Source organism: Melanerpes formicivorus, unplaced genomic scaffold (genome assembly GCF_026170545.1).
Source record: "Melanerpes formicivorus ecotype bairdi unplaced genomic scaffold, bMelFor1.0.p_v2 SCAF_1, whole genome shotgun sequence".
NCBI classification, from domain to species: Eukaryota; Metazoa; Chordata; class Aves; order Piciformes; family Picidae; genus Melanerpes; species Melanerpes formicivorus.
In genome coordinates, this window is record NW_027142353.1 from 33,948,476 (window position 1) to 33,964,499 (window position 16,024).

Below are 16,024 nucleotides of genomic sequence, written 5' to 3' on the forward strand. Positions count from 1 at the left end.
TGTTGCTAAGATTCAACATGGAATTGAACTATTCTCCACTCTCTTCAGCAGGCTGCACCTTCTTCCTAAATACCTGCACTCAGCAGTCCCTGTTTTCAACAAGCCTGTAACATCATTCAGGATGTTGTATTCATGTCTGAACCTTTCAATGCTGGGTTCGCAGAGCTGAAATCTGCGACGCTGTCACTCACGACCACAGCCATGCGTCAAAATGCACACAATAGCCTCGAAAATATGACTAAGAATAAGTCAAATTACACTGGGGAGGTGATGAATATTTATATGGCTCCAGGACCTGAGTCCCTTGGATGGTGCTTGACAAACTCACGACTCCATTCTGTTCTGTTCTATTTAACTCCAGCCCAGGCGCAGACCGTTTCAGCTTCACCTGGCTATGAATAGGAAATCAGTTCTGCTAAAAGCTGCTGAAGTTTCTTGGATCAGATCCTGAAAAATTACTTCTCTTTTTCCCTCATTCAGGTGCCAATAAGTTTCTGTGATTCTACTTCAGGCATAATTATTTTCGTCATCATCCCAACAACGGCGCTCATAAAGAGCCCTTAAACTTCAGGGTGCTTCACAAAGGGTCTGATTCAGCCTCTTACAACCCAGCTCTTTAGCAGCTTACTCACTCTATCTGCATATAAATCGATGGGATAAATTACATGTTACACAGGATCGGGCTTGTAGGATCTAGAGGTGTTAACTACCCTTTCCTGGTACCAGTACAGACTAGACAAATACAGGAAAGCTGCCAATGATGACTTGTCGAGCTGCAGTATTTCAAACACATTTTCTTGGGATGTGAGATGTTAGAGCCAAGAGGTCTGGCTCAGGATTCCATGCCCAAGATGTATAAATTATGACCCAATAAAATAAGATCCTCAGAGGAGGTACAGGTTCGTAGGTAATACACGAGGCCCCACTTGCAGTGCTGTGCTCAGCTCTGGAGTCTTCAGCGTAGGAAAGATATGCACCAGTTGGAACAGATCCATTCAAGGGCCACAAAGATGATCAGGAGGATGGAAAACTTCTGCTGTGAAGACAGGCTGAGAGAGTTGGGGTTGTGAGCATGAAGAAGGCTCCATGGAGATGTTATTGCTGCCTTTCAGTACTTAAAGGGGCACATAACAAAGGAGGGGACAGACTTTGTAGCAGGATCTGTTCTGACAGGAAAAGGGCTGATAGTTTGAAACCAAAAGAGGGAAGATTTAGTCTAGATAGAAGGAGGAAATGCTTTACAAAGAGGTTGGTGAGACACTATCCCATGTTGCCCAGACAGGTGGTAGATGCTCCATCCCTGGAAACATTCAATGTCAGGTTAGACAGAGAGCTCTGAGCAACCTGTTCTTGCTCCTGCTGACTGCAGGGGGGTTGGACTGGATGGCCTTTAAAGGTTCCTTCCAAAGCAAACTATCCTCTGAGTCTATGATAAAGAATGTACAATTGTAACAGGGCGTTTTTAGCACAAACTTCAGCTTTATTTATGTAGAGGATAGCTTCATATTAACACTAATAGAACTGAGTGGTGGAAACATCTTCAAGATGGAGCCCTCAATACAGGAAGGAGATGGACCTGATGAAGTGGATCCAAAGGAGGGCCACAAGTATTATCAGGGGGTTGTAACACATCTGCTGCATGGACAGGCTGAAGAAGCTGGGGCTGTTAAGCTTAGGAAGAGAAGGCTCCAAGGAGAGCTAATTTGACCTTCCATTACCTGAAGAGAGCCTACAAGATGGATGGAGAGAGACTGTTTACAAAGGTCTGCAGTGACAGGATGAGAGGCAATGGTTTCAAAGTCAAGAAGAGTAGATTTAAATTGGATGTTAGGCACAAGTTCTGCACCATGAGGGTGGTGGAACACTGGAACAGCTTGCCCAGGGAGGTGGTTGAGGCCCTGTCCCTGGAGATATTCAAGGTGAGGCTTGGCAGGGCTCTGGGCAATCTGATTTAGTTGAGGATGTCCCTGCTGAGTGCAGAGGGGGTGGGACTGGATGAGCTTTGGAGGTCCCTTCCAACCCAGCCCATTCTAAGATTCCATGATTCTGTGCTTTGGTGTCAATTTTATCTCTACCTTCACACACATAGAATGATGAGAGGGAGAATGTTCAGTCTTCTCCAGCATATGTAGCCATAATGAATCCTAATCAACCACTTTGTTAGATCTCATTTTATGCAGAAATTAAACTGCCTCACAAGTCACAATAAAGTGCTCACCTGGAGAGAGAGAAAAAAACATTTTCAGAAATCATTTCCTGAATTTCATGGATCACAAAGAGAAAGAGCTCAACAAAGTGCAAATTGTGAGCAACAGCCCTTTCCCATTCCTCAAGGAATAAATTCCTGGATCCACATACTAAATTTACAAGACATACCCCTCTAGTGGTGTAAACTGACATGACTCAATTAGCCTTACTGATCAGTCAAGCCATGAGGGCAACACAAAACTGTCTGCCAAAAGGATCCCTTGTCATAGGCAACCTGAAGCCACAGGAAATGACTCCATGGGTAGGTCATGTCCATTTTTAGTAAAATCAGCATTTCAAGAGCTCTAAGTTTGTTTCTCTGCTTGACATTTGAGACACAAGACATTCCCTCCATAGGTCTGACAGAACAAAGAAAATCCAACACCTAGACATAGGGAGGTTTGACCATCTTAGGTATGTAGACCGTGTTTAGATGTAAATAACTTCAGGCTGTCACATTATATTCAGTGCAGTAATGGACACTGCAAAGTGGAGCTCAAGGTTCCAGAGGAGAAGCATTGGTTTTAATACAGAATAATAGAATTGTTTATTTTGGAAAGGACTCTTAAGATCAAGTCCAACTGTTAACCTAACACTATCAAGTCCACCACTAAACCATGTGACTAAGCACCACAATAATATCTATGCCTGTAACAGCTGAAATTGTCAAGTTTAATTTTGTGGAAGATGAATTCACCTTATAGGATGTCAAGTAGTGATAGGACTAGGGGGAATGGAGCAAAACTAGAAGATTCAGATTGGATGTTAGGAAGAAATTCTTCCCCATGAGGGTGGTGTGACACTGGAACAGGTTGCCCAAAGAGGTGGTGGAAGTCCCATCTCTGGAAGTTTTTAAGGCAAGGATGGATGAGGCTCTGAGCAACCTGATCTAGTGTGAGGTGTCCCTGCCAATGGCAGAGGGGTTGGAACTAGATGATCCTTGAGGTCCCTTCCAACCCTGATAATTCTGTGATTCTATGATAAAACAGTTTTAGTGGTGGTGGTGGGGAATCATGAATTATCACGGTTTGTGGCAGCCTCTTCAATATTATCCTTCTGAAAGGTTTGCCAAATCTCGGAAGCTGAGAATCAAACCACAGAATAAATCAGAAAGAAAGGCAGAGTGTGATAGAGAACACTGCAGAAACTTGTCAAATAAATAAGAAATCCCCAATGATTCACAGCCTCCAGCAAGGTTGTGGATGCCCCCTCCCTGGAGGTGTCCAAGGCCAGGTTGGACAGGGCTTTCAGCAATCTGGTTTGGTGGAAAGTGTCCCTGCCCATGGAGGAGGGGTTGGAAGGAGATAATCTTTAAGATCCCTTCCAACCCAAACCATTCTATGATTGTATGATTCTATAATTCTGTGATTCAAATTAAGGGTTAGTTATACATTTTTGCTTGTCTTTCTATCTAGAAAAAATAGTACAGATAACAACCAACATTACTCTTGTTATCTGTTCCACACAATCTTTCCTTAATGTATCTTGCCTGGTTTTAAAGCCAGTTTCAAGTCAGACTTCTTTCTCTATTGTGGTTACAAAACTTCTCATGTGAAGCATTCATGTGATGAGAAAAGAGACAAGCATCAATAATTTGAAGCATTGGTTTAAAGCCAACTGCAACTGGAGGTGTTCAAGAGGGGATTGGATAGAATAGAATAGAATAGAATAGAATAGAATAGAATAGAATAGAATAGAATAGAATAGACCAGACCAGATTGCAAGAGACCTTCAACATCATTGCGTCCAACCTATCAACTAATCCAACACCACCTGAACAACTAAACCATGCAACCAAGCACCCCATCAAGTCTCCTCCTGAACACCTCCAATGATGGTGACTCCACCACCTCCCCGGGCAGAACTTCTTCCTAACCTCCAGCCTAAACCTCCCCTGGTGCAGCCTGAGACTGTGTCATCTTGTTCTGGCGCTGGCTGCCTGGGAGAAGAGACCAACCTCTGCCTGGCTACAACCTCCCTTAAGGTAGTTGTAGAGAGCAATAAGATCACCCCTGAGTATCCTTTTCTCCAGGATGTGGCACTTGGTGCCATGGTTTAATCATGAGGTCTGTTGTGACAGGTTGGACTTGATGATCCTTGAGGTCTCTTCCAACCTTGGTGATTCTGTGATTCTGTGAATATTACACAAATTGTTTAGCTTCTAAGTTATTTACTTTTTCATAGTGTTCCCATTTAGTGTTCCTGGAATGAGATATTTAATTGCCATTAGTGTTCCTGGAATTAGATATTTAATTGCCATTTCTTTAGCTTTTGAAATGCTGCAGTTTCAAAATCAGAATTATTTTTCCTGTTAAGATCTTCTAATATCAAAACAGTTAATTTTAGAATCACTATGAACTTTATTTACTCATTATTGTAGAAATTGATTTAGATTAGATGCGTAGTATTAGCAGCCAATGGAATTGTTTACTAGGGGTGGAATTTGGTAGTTTTAGGATATGCCTTTAAACATTTTTCACAGATCTTGAGCAGAAAGTAGTAAAATGTAAAATCACAGTTGGGTGTAAAAAAGGAAAATAATGATAGTTCTAAACAATCCCATTGGAAAGATATGTGCACTTGCAGCCCAGAATGCAAATCAGATCCTGGGCTGTATCACGAGAAGTGTGGCCAGCACGTCAAGGGAGGTGATTCTCCCCCTCTACTCAGCTCTGGTGAGACCCCACCTGGAGTACTGAATCCAGTTCTGGAGCCCCTATGACAAGGGGGATCTGGAGGTGCTGGAAGGTGTCCAGAGAAGGGCCACAAGGATGATCAGAGGACTGGAGCACCTCTCCTATGAGGACAGACTGAAGGAGTTGGGGCTGTTCAGTCTGGAGAAGAGAAGGCTCTGAGGTGACCTAATTGTGGCCTTCCAGTGTCTGAAGGGGGCCTACAAGAAGGCTGAGGAGGAACTTCTCAGGATCTCAGGTAGTGATAGGACTAGGGGGAATGGAATGAAGCTGGAGGTGGGGAGATTCAGGCTGGATGTGAGGAGGAAGTTCTTCCCCATGAGAGTGGTGAAGCCCTGGAATGGGTTGTCCAGGGAGGTGGTTGAGGCCCCATCCTTGGAGGTGTCTAAACCCAGGCTGGACGAGGCTCTGTCCAGCCTGATCTAGTGTGGGGTGTCCCTGCCCATGGCAGGGGGGTTGGAACTAGATGATCCTTGTGGTCCCTTCCAATCCTGACTGATTCTATGAGTCTATGAAAATACTTTCTCACTTCTCTCACCTCTTTGCTCTGGGAGAGATACTAACTGGCTTCAGCTTGACCTTGGCTGCCTTATTTTGGCTAAGTTCTAATGTCTCTCTGCTCCTTTCTCTCATACCTTTTATGTACAGGGGGGTAAGCGGAGGTAGGGAGGGAGAAACCATTAGATTGCCCTGGTCTTTGACCAGGGGAGTCCTTGTGCTGTTCATCAGTTGTAAATACCTGTAAATATTGTATATTTTGGACGTATTCATTGCATTTCATTGTAGATTGCAGTTTTGCTTGTAAATACAGCTTTCATTTCCTTCCAACTGAGCTGGTCTGGCAAATGTAATGTTGGGGAGAATTTTCAACCCACCACATTACAAAATTAATTGGCACCCAATGTGGGGCATTGCTTGATTGATTAATTCCTGCTCAGACTAAGGAAGCCAAAATGAAGCTGTTTTGAGGGTTGTGGCAGTTGGTATACTCTGTCTTAAGCATGATGCTTTATAAATGGTTTGTTTCTGCACTAATTTATCAGGTTGGCAGGTACACAGTTTCTAAGCTGTTTCTTTGGTTTAAATACAAGATAGGGAGGTTTGGTGATTACTGCCTTGGATTTGTTGGTTTGGGGGGATACAGCAATACAACTGTGCATGTCCCTCCTGAGTTTTTTGAATTCAGTGTTCCCGTAATTGTGAGTTATCTAGGAGGTTTGAATCTTAAAATGGTCTGCTTACTATGCCTAGCTATTTGAGAATGTTTGAGAAAGGATCATTAAAGGTCATCTAGTCCAACCCCCCTGCAGTAAGCAAGGATATTCTCAACTGGATCAGGCTGGTTAAATAATTTCATGATAAGAAAAGATAGATCAGAGCCCTAAAAAATTCCTTAATATGTGAACTGAACCTTGTAAAGTCCAGCAGGAGCAGGGAGGTCATTCTGCCTCTGTACTCAGCACTGGTTAGGCCACACCTTGAGTACTGTGTCCAGTTCTGGGCCCCTCAATTCAAGAAAGATGTTGAGTTGCTTGAACACGTCCAAAGAAGGGCAACAAAGCTGGTGAGTGGTCTGGAACACAAGCTCTATGAGGAGAGGCTGAGGGAGCTGGGGTTGCTTAGCCTAGGGAAGAGGAGGCTCAGGGGAGACCTTATTGCTGTCTACAACAACCTGAGGGGAGGTTGTAGCCAGGTGTGGTTTGGTCTCTTCTCTCGGGCAACCAGTGACAGAACAAGAGGACACAGTCTCCAACTGTGCAGGGGGGAGTTTAGGCTGGATGTTAGGAAGAAATTCTTCCCAGAAAGAGAGATTGGCCATTGGAATGGGCTGCCCAGGGAGGTGGTGGGTTTAGCATTCCTGGAGGTGTTTAACAAAAGCCTGGATGAGGCACTTAGTAACATGGTCTAGTTGATTTGTTAGGCTTGGGTGATTGGTTGGACTTGATGATCATGGAGGTCTCTTCCAACCTGGTTGATTCTGTGATTCTGTGAAAGTCTAAAAACTAAAGTACATCAAAGCAGGCTAGAATCCTCCCTGTTTACAATCAGTTTTGTGATTCTGAACCAGTTTAGTAGTCTTCTATACTTCAGTCTTGAAAGTCTAAAAAAGAAGAGCATGGTGACTTTGATGATGTTTTGACAATCTAAGTATTTTATCACTGACATCACTAAAATCAGTTTTGCTTTGAAAGCTTTTCTGCCCGGGGAGGTGGTGGAGTCACTATCCTTGAAGGTGTTCAAGAAATGTATGGACATGGCACTTTGGGACACGTTTTAATGGCTATGGTGGTGTAGGGTTGATGGTTCAACTTGATGATCTCAGAGGTCTCTTCCAACCAAAACAATTCCACAATTCTATGGTTCCATATTACTGTGAAAAACTTTCACCACATCTCTACCTGAATCTGAAAACAATTATATTGCTCTCAGCTATTTATGAGGACAGAGCTTTCAGCATGGTCTTTTGCAACACAATAAGGGGTGGTGGTTTTAAACCAAAAGAGGGGAAATTTAGACTAAATATAAGGAAGAATTTTTTTTGGAACACAGGTGGTGAAACACTGGAAGAGGCTGCCTAGAGAGGTGGTAGATACCCCATCCTGGAAACAGTCCAGGTCAAGTTGGATGGGGCTCTGAGTAACCTAATCTAGTTAAAGATGCTCACTGCAAGAGGGGATGGAGTAGATGACCTTGAAAAGCTCCTTCCAAACCATTCTGTGCTTCTGAACTGCAAAAGATGGGTTATTCTTGACAGAAGTATGGACATACTATGAAACACCAACATTTACACTAGGAAAGGCCTGTGTTTAGAAAGGAGATTTTTAGCTTACAGAAGGGGAGGTGAAGAGAAATAAAACGTAAAGAAAAAAAGAAGTTTATGTGTTTGTATGCAAGGACAATAAACTCTGCTGAAGTGTACGGTATAAGCACTGTGTACAGCCCTCAAGGTCTGGCCCAAGCTCTTCATCAAGTCTTTGAGCCTTTATGTGACATAGAAAGCCCAGAAAATATTAGTAGGCATTTGCTTGTACATTTTATTCTTCTCTCATGTGTTTCAGGTCTTTCCCTTTTTAGACTCCCCTTGCCTTTGGATACCATCTCTGCTTGAGGAGCGCTTTGCGTGTTATCGGTGTAAGTATAGTACGCGTAGTAAGCACTGAGGAAACTAAATAAGGCATCAGGGGAGAGAAAACCCCCGTGTAGTAGGCAGTGCTATAAAAAACCCTCCCTTCTCCCTCCTCCCAGCCTACGAGACGCACTTGTCTCTTCATTTAAAACCATGGAGCTTGCTTCACTCACGTTACAAACCCTCCCTGTAGCCTGCGATGAAAAACAGCAAGTAGGAAACCACTAAGCCAACCCACGGAAACCACCAAATCTATCCAGGGGAGCATCCTGTACCCCCCAGAAACCAGGCGAGGAGAGCATAGCTTCACCGAGGCCGTGATGCTGCCCGTCCTGCCTCCTCTCCGCAGGGCCTCCGCACGGGCCCTCGGGGACAAACGTGCCCCCGCCCGGCCTCTCCCCCCGGGGTTTTCCCTAAATCTGCCTTTTTCACCTCAACCTCCGCCTTCCCTCCAAGTTTCCCCCGCTCTAGCACGGCCCGGCCCGCCCTTCCCGCAGGCCGCAGCCCGTCGCCAGAGCAACCAGCGGGGCTGGGCTGCCGCCGCCGCCGCCGCGGCTCCTCCCCGGGCCGGGCGGGCCCAGCGCCGCTCCCCGCCCGCTGCCGTCCCCGCCGCGCTCCGGGCCCTATGCCCTTCTCCCTCCTCCCCTTTTCCCAGTGGCCTGAACCGGGCGCCGCGATGGCTCCGGCCGCTGACCGGGAGGGTTACTGGGGCCCGCCGACCTCCACCTTGGAATGGTGCGAGGAGAACTACGCCGTCTCCTACTATATCGCCGAGTTCTGTGAGTGACCGCCCCGGTCCCGGTCCCGGTCCCTGCACCGACCCGAGCGGCCGCGTCCCCCCGCTGCCTCAGCCACTAACACCCTACCCCAGCCCTCCGTGCTCTCACCCCACTGACCAGGCCCCACGCAGGGGGATTGCCCCTTCTCTGTGGCCTCTCTTTCCTGCGTGGGACAAATGGCAGGGTAACGGTGCCCCTGCCCCTCAGCCCGCCCCGGCGGGGGGAAACGGCTGTTTTCCTGTCCCCTTCCTCCCCGAGTCCGCGTCTAAAGGGGATGATGGTATAGCCTCCTCCTTCCCGCGGCTCGGCGTCTCGTTTGACTTCTCTCATCCCAAGCTTGTCCCTCCGGCCTGGGTCCGAAGGGATAGTAGGGGCAGGAGGGGGTGTTAGGGGACTTGGGTTGGGCCGAGGCGGGGTGGCCAGGTCAGGTGGGGCTCAGGGGCTTGACACTGGGGCAGGGCTGGCTGTGTGGCACTGTGTGGATGGACGAAGAGTGGAATTTTCACTGGAGTAGTAGTTGGGGTGCTGTGCTGTAAAGCCATGTAGATCTGTAGCGCAGCACCCCTTGAGAGGAGATGGGAGCATCAACCTGTCTGTGGTCGGTCAAACCGAGCAAAAGCGTTCAGGGGGACGCTTCACGGGACAAAGTTTCTTTGTAAAGAAGAGACATCTTCGTTTAGGAGAGACACCTTTGCCCAGCTGCTCTTTGCTGGGCCTTGACCGTCGTCAGGTTGCACTGTTACAGGTGGTAGAAGTTAGAACAGCTCAGCGGGTTGCTCTGTTGCAGGTGGTGGTCTTTTAGGATAGCTCGAAGCAACAGCGAGAGAGCAGGCCAAAGTTTTGGCCTTAAACTCTCTCGCTTATTTTCTTTTCTTTCTTTTTTTTTTTTTTTTTTTTTTCTCCAGAGGCAGTCAGGAATTTTGATACAGTCAAGTGCATTTTAGGGGAAGAAGGAGCTGTTTCGACTGCACGGTCATTCAGGAGAGAAGAGAGTCCTGTGTCACTGAGAGTTTGCTGAGAGTAAATACTTTTGTATCCTAGGCAGTGACTTTAAAGGGTGTAGTAGTGGTTACGTTGCTGCAACTAGACCTACACCCTGTCCTACAAGAAGCCTTCATATATATAAGAAAGGCAGCTTCTTTTGAAGTGTTAAGACCCTAGGAAAATACTTCTGAAGTGAACAGGCTCACGTACCCTGAAGTGCTTGGAGTGGGCAATCTGAGGAGGCCATTCTCATAGCTGGGATACTTCAGCAGCACTTTGGAAGAGCTTGGCATGCAAGAGATGGAAGGTTCTGGGTATCTGTGCCAGGCTGTGACTCCTGGTTACAAACGCTGACATGGATGAGGAACCAAAATGAGTAGTTGTGAAAGAGGTTTCAGAGTGTGGGAATAGGAAGGAGTGCTGCATCTGAGTGACAGTAGCACAGAAACCTGGAGGGGAAAAGGAAGTTGGTGTGTAGATTTATGGCTGAAAAGAGACAATCCAGCTGAAGACACTCCTAAAATGGGACAAACTTTGAAGTGCTTAAATAGAACGAGACTTTTGCAGATTGTGCACTTTTGTGTTTTCCTCGTGGCAAAAAGTAGTTTATGGCATAATCCTCCCAGGGAAGAGGAAGCTCTGTTGCTTCACCCATGTGAAAATAAATTTGACTAGCATGTAAATTCTTGAACTAACCCCCTCATTGTTGGTTGTGGGAAATGAAACTTTTCCACCTGCTTCTAGATTATGCAGGAGAGGGAAGGGGAGGATGAGATTAATGGTGGGAGGTAGAAAGGTGTGTGTTATGAAGAAGAAGGGATTAATTATAGAAAGTCTGATTCCTCATGGTTTTGAAGTTTGGAGACAGTTTGTTGGTCTGCCAGTTGTGCTGAAAATATTTGGTGTAAGGGCTGTGCTGTAAATTAAAGTATTTGAGTGGTAGAGGGTTAAAAAGCAAACAAATAAACCCACTATATTTTAGAGTTAGCTTAGCAGTAGAAGAAGTAGAAGGAAGAAGTTCTACTCAGAGAGAGTGATTGCCCATTGCAATGGGCTGCCCGAGGAGGTGGTGGAGTCACCATCACTGGAGGTGTTCAGGAGGAGACTTGATGGGGTGCTTGGTTGCATGGTTTAGTTGATTAGGTGGTGTTGGATGATAGGTTGGACATGATGATCTTGAAGGTCTCTTCCAACCTGGCTTGGTCTATTCTATTTTATATTATTTAAATACAGTTGGTGTAGATTTTCTTCAGCCATAATTCTGTAACTCTGCTTTCAGGGTGAGAGGAAATACTGGGTTTTTTTGGATGATATGAACCCTCTACAGTTAAATCTCAGCCAGCAAAAGTCAGGTGGCAATGTTTCATAGAACAACTAAAGAGTCTTTTCCACCTTTCTCTGAATTATTTAGTGTCGAGTTAATTACTTTGGAAGGTCACAGAGATGTTACCCAAAAATTAAGTTGCTTAGGCAAGAGAGTTGAGAGTATGTTAGGGGTCTGTCTGACCCAGTGGGCTTTGGTCAGTTGCTGTGTCTTAATGGCTTCCTTATTCTATCAAAAATTCAAATTAAGAGAGCAAAGAAACCAGAAAGCACAAAAATATCTTCCTCATCTCCTTCAGAGTTCTCATTGTGGTCACTTTCGATGTTGCTGATGAGTTTTTGAAACTCATCCACTGTCAGAATTATTTTAAGTGTAGCATTACAGAAAAGTAAACATCAGTTTCTGACTTTCCACTGTCTTGGCCAACTCAGTGAAGCTGCTGCTATTTAAGAATTTTACATTAAATGATATAAATAAAGTATAAGAAACTCTTGGAGGCCTGAAGCTTGTAGGGTGCTGACAAGTCCGAATTACATATCATGTTTCCCTTAGGTTGTAGGTTGAAGAGCTATACTGAAAGCTGCTGTGCTAGTTTTGTCTTTATGCCATTTAGCAATTTGTTTTGAATATGCTAATTTTAGTCCAAATTGCTGCATTGTGTTCCAGAAGCCTACATGCAGTTGGTTGTCATTCCCTCCTTAAAGAGCTAGTGTTAAGTGATGGCAGATGATCAGTAGCTTGTGTTCAGAGATGTGAAGGTAAGGTGGTTTGGGAGCACTTGGTAGGTGCATTCTCTTGATGCACCTCAAACACAATGGCCTCTATACAAAGATTCAGTATTTTAATAATGGAAAAAAAAACTATGGGGTTTTTTTCCTTGCCTTTCTGAGGCTGCACCTAGCCAGTTCTCCTCTCTTGTGGAGGTGGATGACTAACAGCCTTCTGTAGAATATTAAACCAATTGAAATGGAAAGCCAGTTGAAAAGAATTATTTTTCCAGCTTAACCATGTTAAGCCCTAAAAGGACTCATGTCCCTCACTGATGAAATCTATTGTATGGTGTAGTAATTCCTCCCCCAGGGTTTACACAGGAGCTTGGGATTAACTCCTGTGTGCTTGAGGGCAAGTAGTAGGGGTGCTTTTTGCTTTTTATTTTTATTCTAACTGATCCTTTCCAGGTCAGATTCAGCTCCAACTGAATTACCCAAGCTTTTGCACACCAAATTAAGCAAAATAATCATAGAATTTATCATAGAACTTTTTTCTGTTGGGAAAAAACCCTAAGATCATCATGTCCAACTGTCAACCTAAGACCACCACAGCCTTTAAACCATGTCTTGAAGTGCCATGTCCACCACACAGTCATGTCCCTAAGTACCACAGCTACAAGTTTTTTGAACATTTCCAGGGATGGTGACTCCACCACCTCCCTGGGCAGCCAGTTCCAATGCCTTACCTCTCTTTCCAGAAAGAGAGGTCTTAATATCCAACTTAAACTTCCTCTGGTACAATTTCAGGCCATTTCCTCTATATGTATTATCTGGTATGAGGGAAGAGAAACCAACCCCCACCTCACTACAAACTCCTTTCAGGGAGCTGTAAAGAGCAATGAGGTCTTTCCTCAGCCTCCTCTTACCCAGACTAAACAATTCTAGTTCCCTCAGGTGCTTTTCACAACCTTTGTTCTCTAGACCCTTCACCAGCCTCATTGCCCTTCTCTGGAGAAGCTCCAGCACCTCAGTATCTTTCTTGTGAGGGGTCCAAAGCTGAACACAGAAGTAAAGGAAAAACCATCATCCTTCCACCCATGCAAACAGAACAAGGTCAAATGACAGTGCTGTTCTTTACCACTAAGTTCTGAAATGTTACAGTTTATTCCTTACTTTGGCAGGGTTGATGTTTCACCCCAGTTTAGCCCAGGTAGTGTTGTTTTGGTGGCCTGTTTTGATGTGAGTGTCTCTATGAGAAGCATCTTTCCCTTCTTGCATTCAGTGTTATGGCTGCAAGAAGGGTTTGTCTTGTAGAATATGAAAAGTGGGTGCAACCAATCTTTATAGATGTCCTTTGTGGAAAACATGGAGAGTAATAAGAATTTAAGTACTTTAAATTCAGAGCAGCCCTGTGTGCTACCCAGGGGCTTCTAATTCTCAGCCAGGAGGATCACAAGGGTGAATTTGTTATCAACTCAGTGATGCGTTTCAGTTTGGATCCAATTTGAGTGGTGTTTCTAGGTATGTGAAATACTGCCTTGAGCTATCATTGCCTAGGAATAGCAGACACCCTCTACAACACACCTACTCTTCAGATAGTAGATCTTCATGTTGGCATTTACATCAGCAAGTGCCTAGAATATAGCTTTGGGCTTGTCAAGGAGTAGTTGAAATCATTTCTTTCATAGAATGGCTTAGGTTGGAAGGGACCTCAGAGATCATCTACTCCAACCTCTCTATCATAGTCAGGGGATGCCTCTCAACTAGATTCAGCTGCTCAAGGCCTCATCAACCTGGCCCTGAACACCCCCAGGGAGGAGACATCCAGAACCTCCCTGGGCAACCTGTTCCAGAGTCTCACCACCCTCTAACTGCTAAGATCCAGTCTAAACCTACTCTCCCTCAGCTTCAAACTATTCCTTCTTGTCCTGTCGCTAGACATCCATAAGAAAAGGCCCTTTCCAGCTTTCCTGTAGGATTCCTTCAGCTATTGGAAGGCAGCTCTAAGGTCCCCCTGGAGTCTTCTCTAGGCTGAATATCCCAGCTCCCTCAGACTATCCTCATAACCGAGGTACTCCATCCCTTGGATCATCTTTGTGGCCCTCCTCTGTACTTGCTCCAACAGCTCTGAGTCATTCTCCTGATGGTGACACCAGAACTGGACTCAGGTGGGCTCCCTGCAGAAGTCCAGGTAGATCATTATATTCTTTCTTGGCTTCTGCTCCTGTCTCAGTACATTCTGCTCTCTTCACACAAGAAAAGATTATTTTTTCTATTACCAAAGTTAAAGCCATTGCTTTTTATTTCAATGAGAAATATAGGAAACAAATATTTGCAACTCTGCTTCCCTTATTTTCATATTTATTTCCTACTTTTCCTCACATAAAATAGCCCAACCCAAACAGATAATGAGGATTTCCATGTTTCAAGCCACTTTTGCTGCTCTTCCTTAAACCTTCAAGTAGGAGATAAGAGATTGAGATGCCTGTTACCTGTGCTGTTAGATGTGAGATACCTCATTAACGTGAGACTGCCGTCTGAGTGTTCCTTACCTTGTGAAGTGACACAAAGACGCTCTTGTAAGTTTTGCTCCAAACCAGACAGCTGCCAGATGCACAGATCTCTGCTTGGCATAGGGATTGTTATTCCAACTGCAAGTAAACTTTGCAAGCTGCTGAAGTAACGTTGTTAATACTGAATTTTGCCTGCCACATACCTACTGTCACCTGGTCCTCTTGAGTGTCCTGCTCTGTTTTGCCTCTTTTTGCCAGAGGCTTTGGAAAGCAGCCAGAGACTGATGAGCTGCTAGGTGAGCTCTCCCTGGGAGCTAAGAAAATAAAATAAAGCCGGCTCTGTCTGGCATCAAGAGCTCTGTCTCTTGTCCTTTCACTAGCAAAGTGACAGGTGAAGAAAGGATCTCAGGATTAACTGGGTGTGATCAGCCCAACTGCTTGGTTGCATCTGAATTATTTAAAGGCATCACAAACACAGCTGAGTTCTAAAGTGCAATTTAAAGGAAGACAGTGGCACAGCCTCACATTTTATGACTGAAAGGGGCTTGAATGGGAAACTCCATTGACCTAATTGCGGGAAGCCTTATTGCAGCTTTCCTCTTCAAATTACCAGGCTTCTTGAGGGAGATCCCTCAATTTAGGGGGCAGCAGGGACAAAAAGCTGAAGGGAACATTAAGCCGGTTGATGATGGCTACAAAGACAAGTGGAGTGTGCGCAGCTGTGGGATGCTTTTTAGGATGAATACTTTTGGGGGTTTTCTTGTGCTGTGGACAAAAGAAGTTGAAGAGAGGTTGTTTCCTTCAAAGAACAAGAAGTAGATTAAGAATAAGAAGTAAAGTAAGAATAAGAGATAAACTTGTAAGCCAGACAAATGGTCTCTGCTGTCATGCTTTCTTAGTTCTTTAACGATTTTAAGTGATGAAGTAAAAGGTGAGAGACCTGAGGCTGTTTTGCCTGGAGAAGAGAAGACTGAGAGGGGATCTTCTCAATGTTTGCCAATATCTAAAGGGCAAGGGTCAAGAGGGTGGGGTCAGATTCTTTTCAATGGTGCTCAGTGACAGGATGAGGAGCAATGTGCACAAACTACACCTCAGGAAGTTCCTCGTAAACATGAGGGAAAGCTGCTTTCCTTTGAGGGTGCTGGAGCCCTGGAGCAGGCTGCCCAGAGAGTTTGTGGAGTCTCTGTGGTAGTTTTAGGCTGTGCCTAGAAAATTTTCCACAGATCTTGAACAAAAAGTGATAGAATGTAAAATAAATCACTATTGGATGTGGAAAGGAAAATAAGGTCTAAACAATCCCATTGGGCAGATACCTAATATAAAAGTTAGTTTGGTTAACTAAATTTCTCTCTTTTTTGTCTTCCTTGCTCTGGCAGATACTAACTTGTGCTTCTGCTGGCTTTTGCTGACCTTGAATGTGTTCTCATTGTGGTTAAGTACTAGCAGCAGCTCTCTGCTCTGTCTCTTGTTCTGTGTACAGGGGGGAGGGAAGGGAAACTCTTTGTAGCCCCCTGGTTTGTCCAACAGGGATCTTGTGTTGTTTGTAAGTTATATATATATGTAAATATTGTGTATTTTGTACCTACTCATTGCATTTCATATTTTAGATTGTAGTTTTGCTTGTAAATACAGCTTTATTTGCTTTCT

General features: G+C 44.8%; 1 protein-coding gene across 1 annotated transcript in view; it reads left to right on the forward strand.

Annotated features, from left to right (window-relative positions):
* Window positions 1-8,697: 8,697 nt before the first annotated feature.
* The window catches only part of ACER3 (alkaline ceramidase 3), a 90,020-nt gene continuing 82,693 nt past the window's right edge, over window positions 8,698-16,024 (forward strand). The window contains exon 1 of the mRNA XM_068139583.1: window positions 8,698-8,846. Within this exon, the coding sequence (XP_067995684.1) occupies window positions 8,744-8,846 (103 nt within the window). The 5' untranslated portion in view covers window positions 8,698-8,743. The remainder of the gene's footprint in view (window positions 8,847-16,024) is intronic.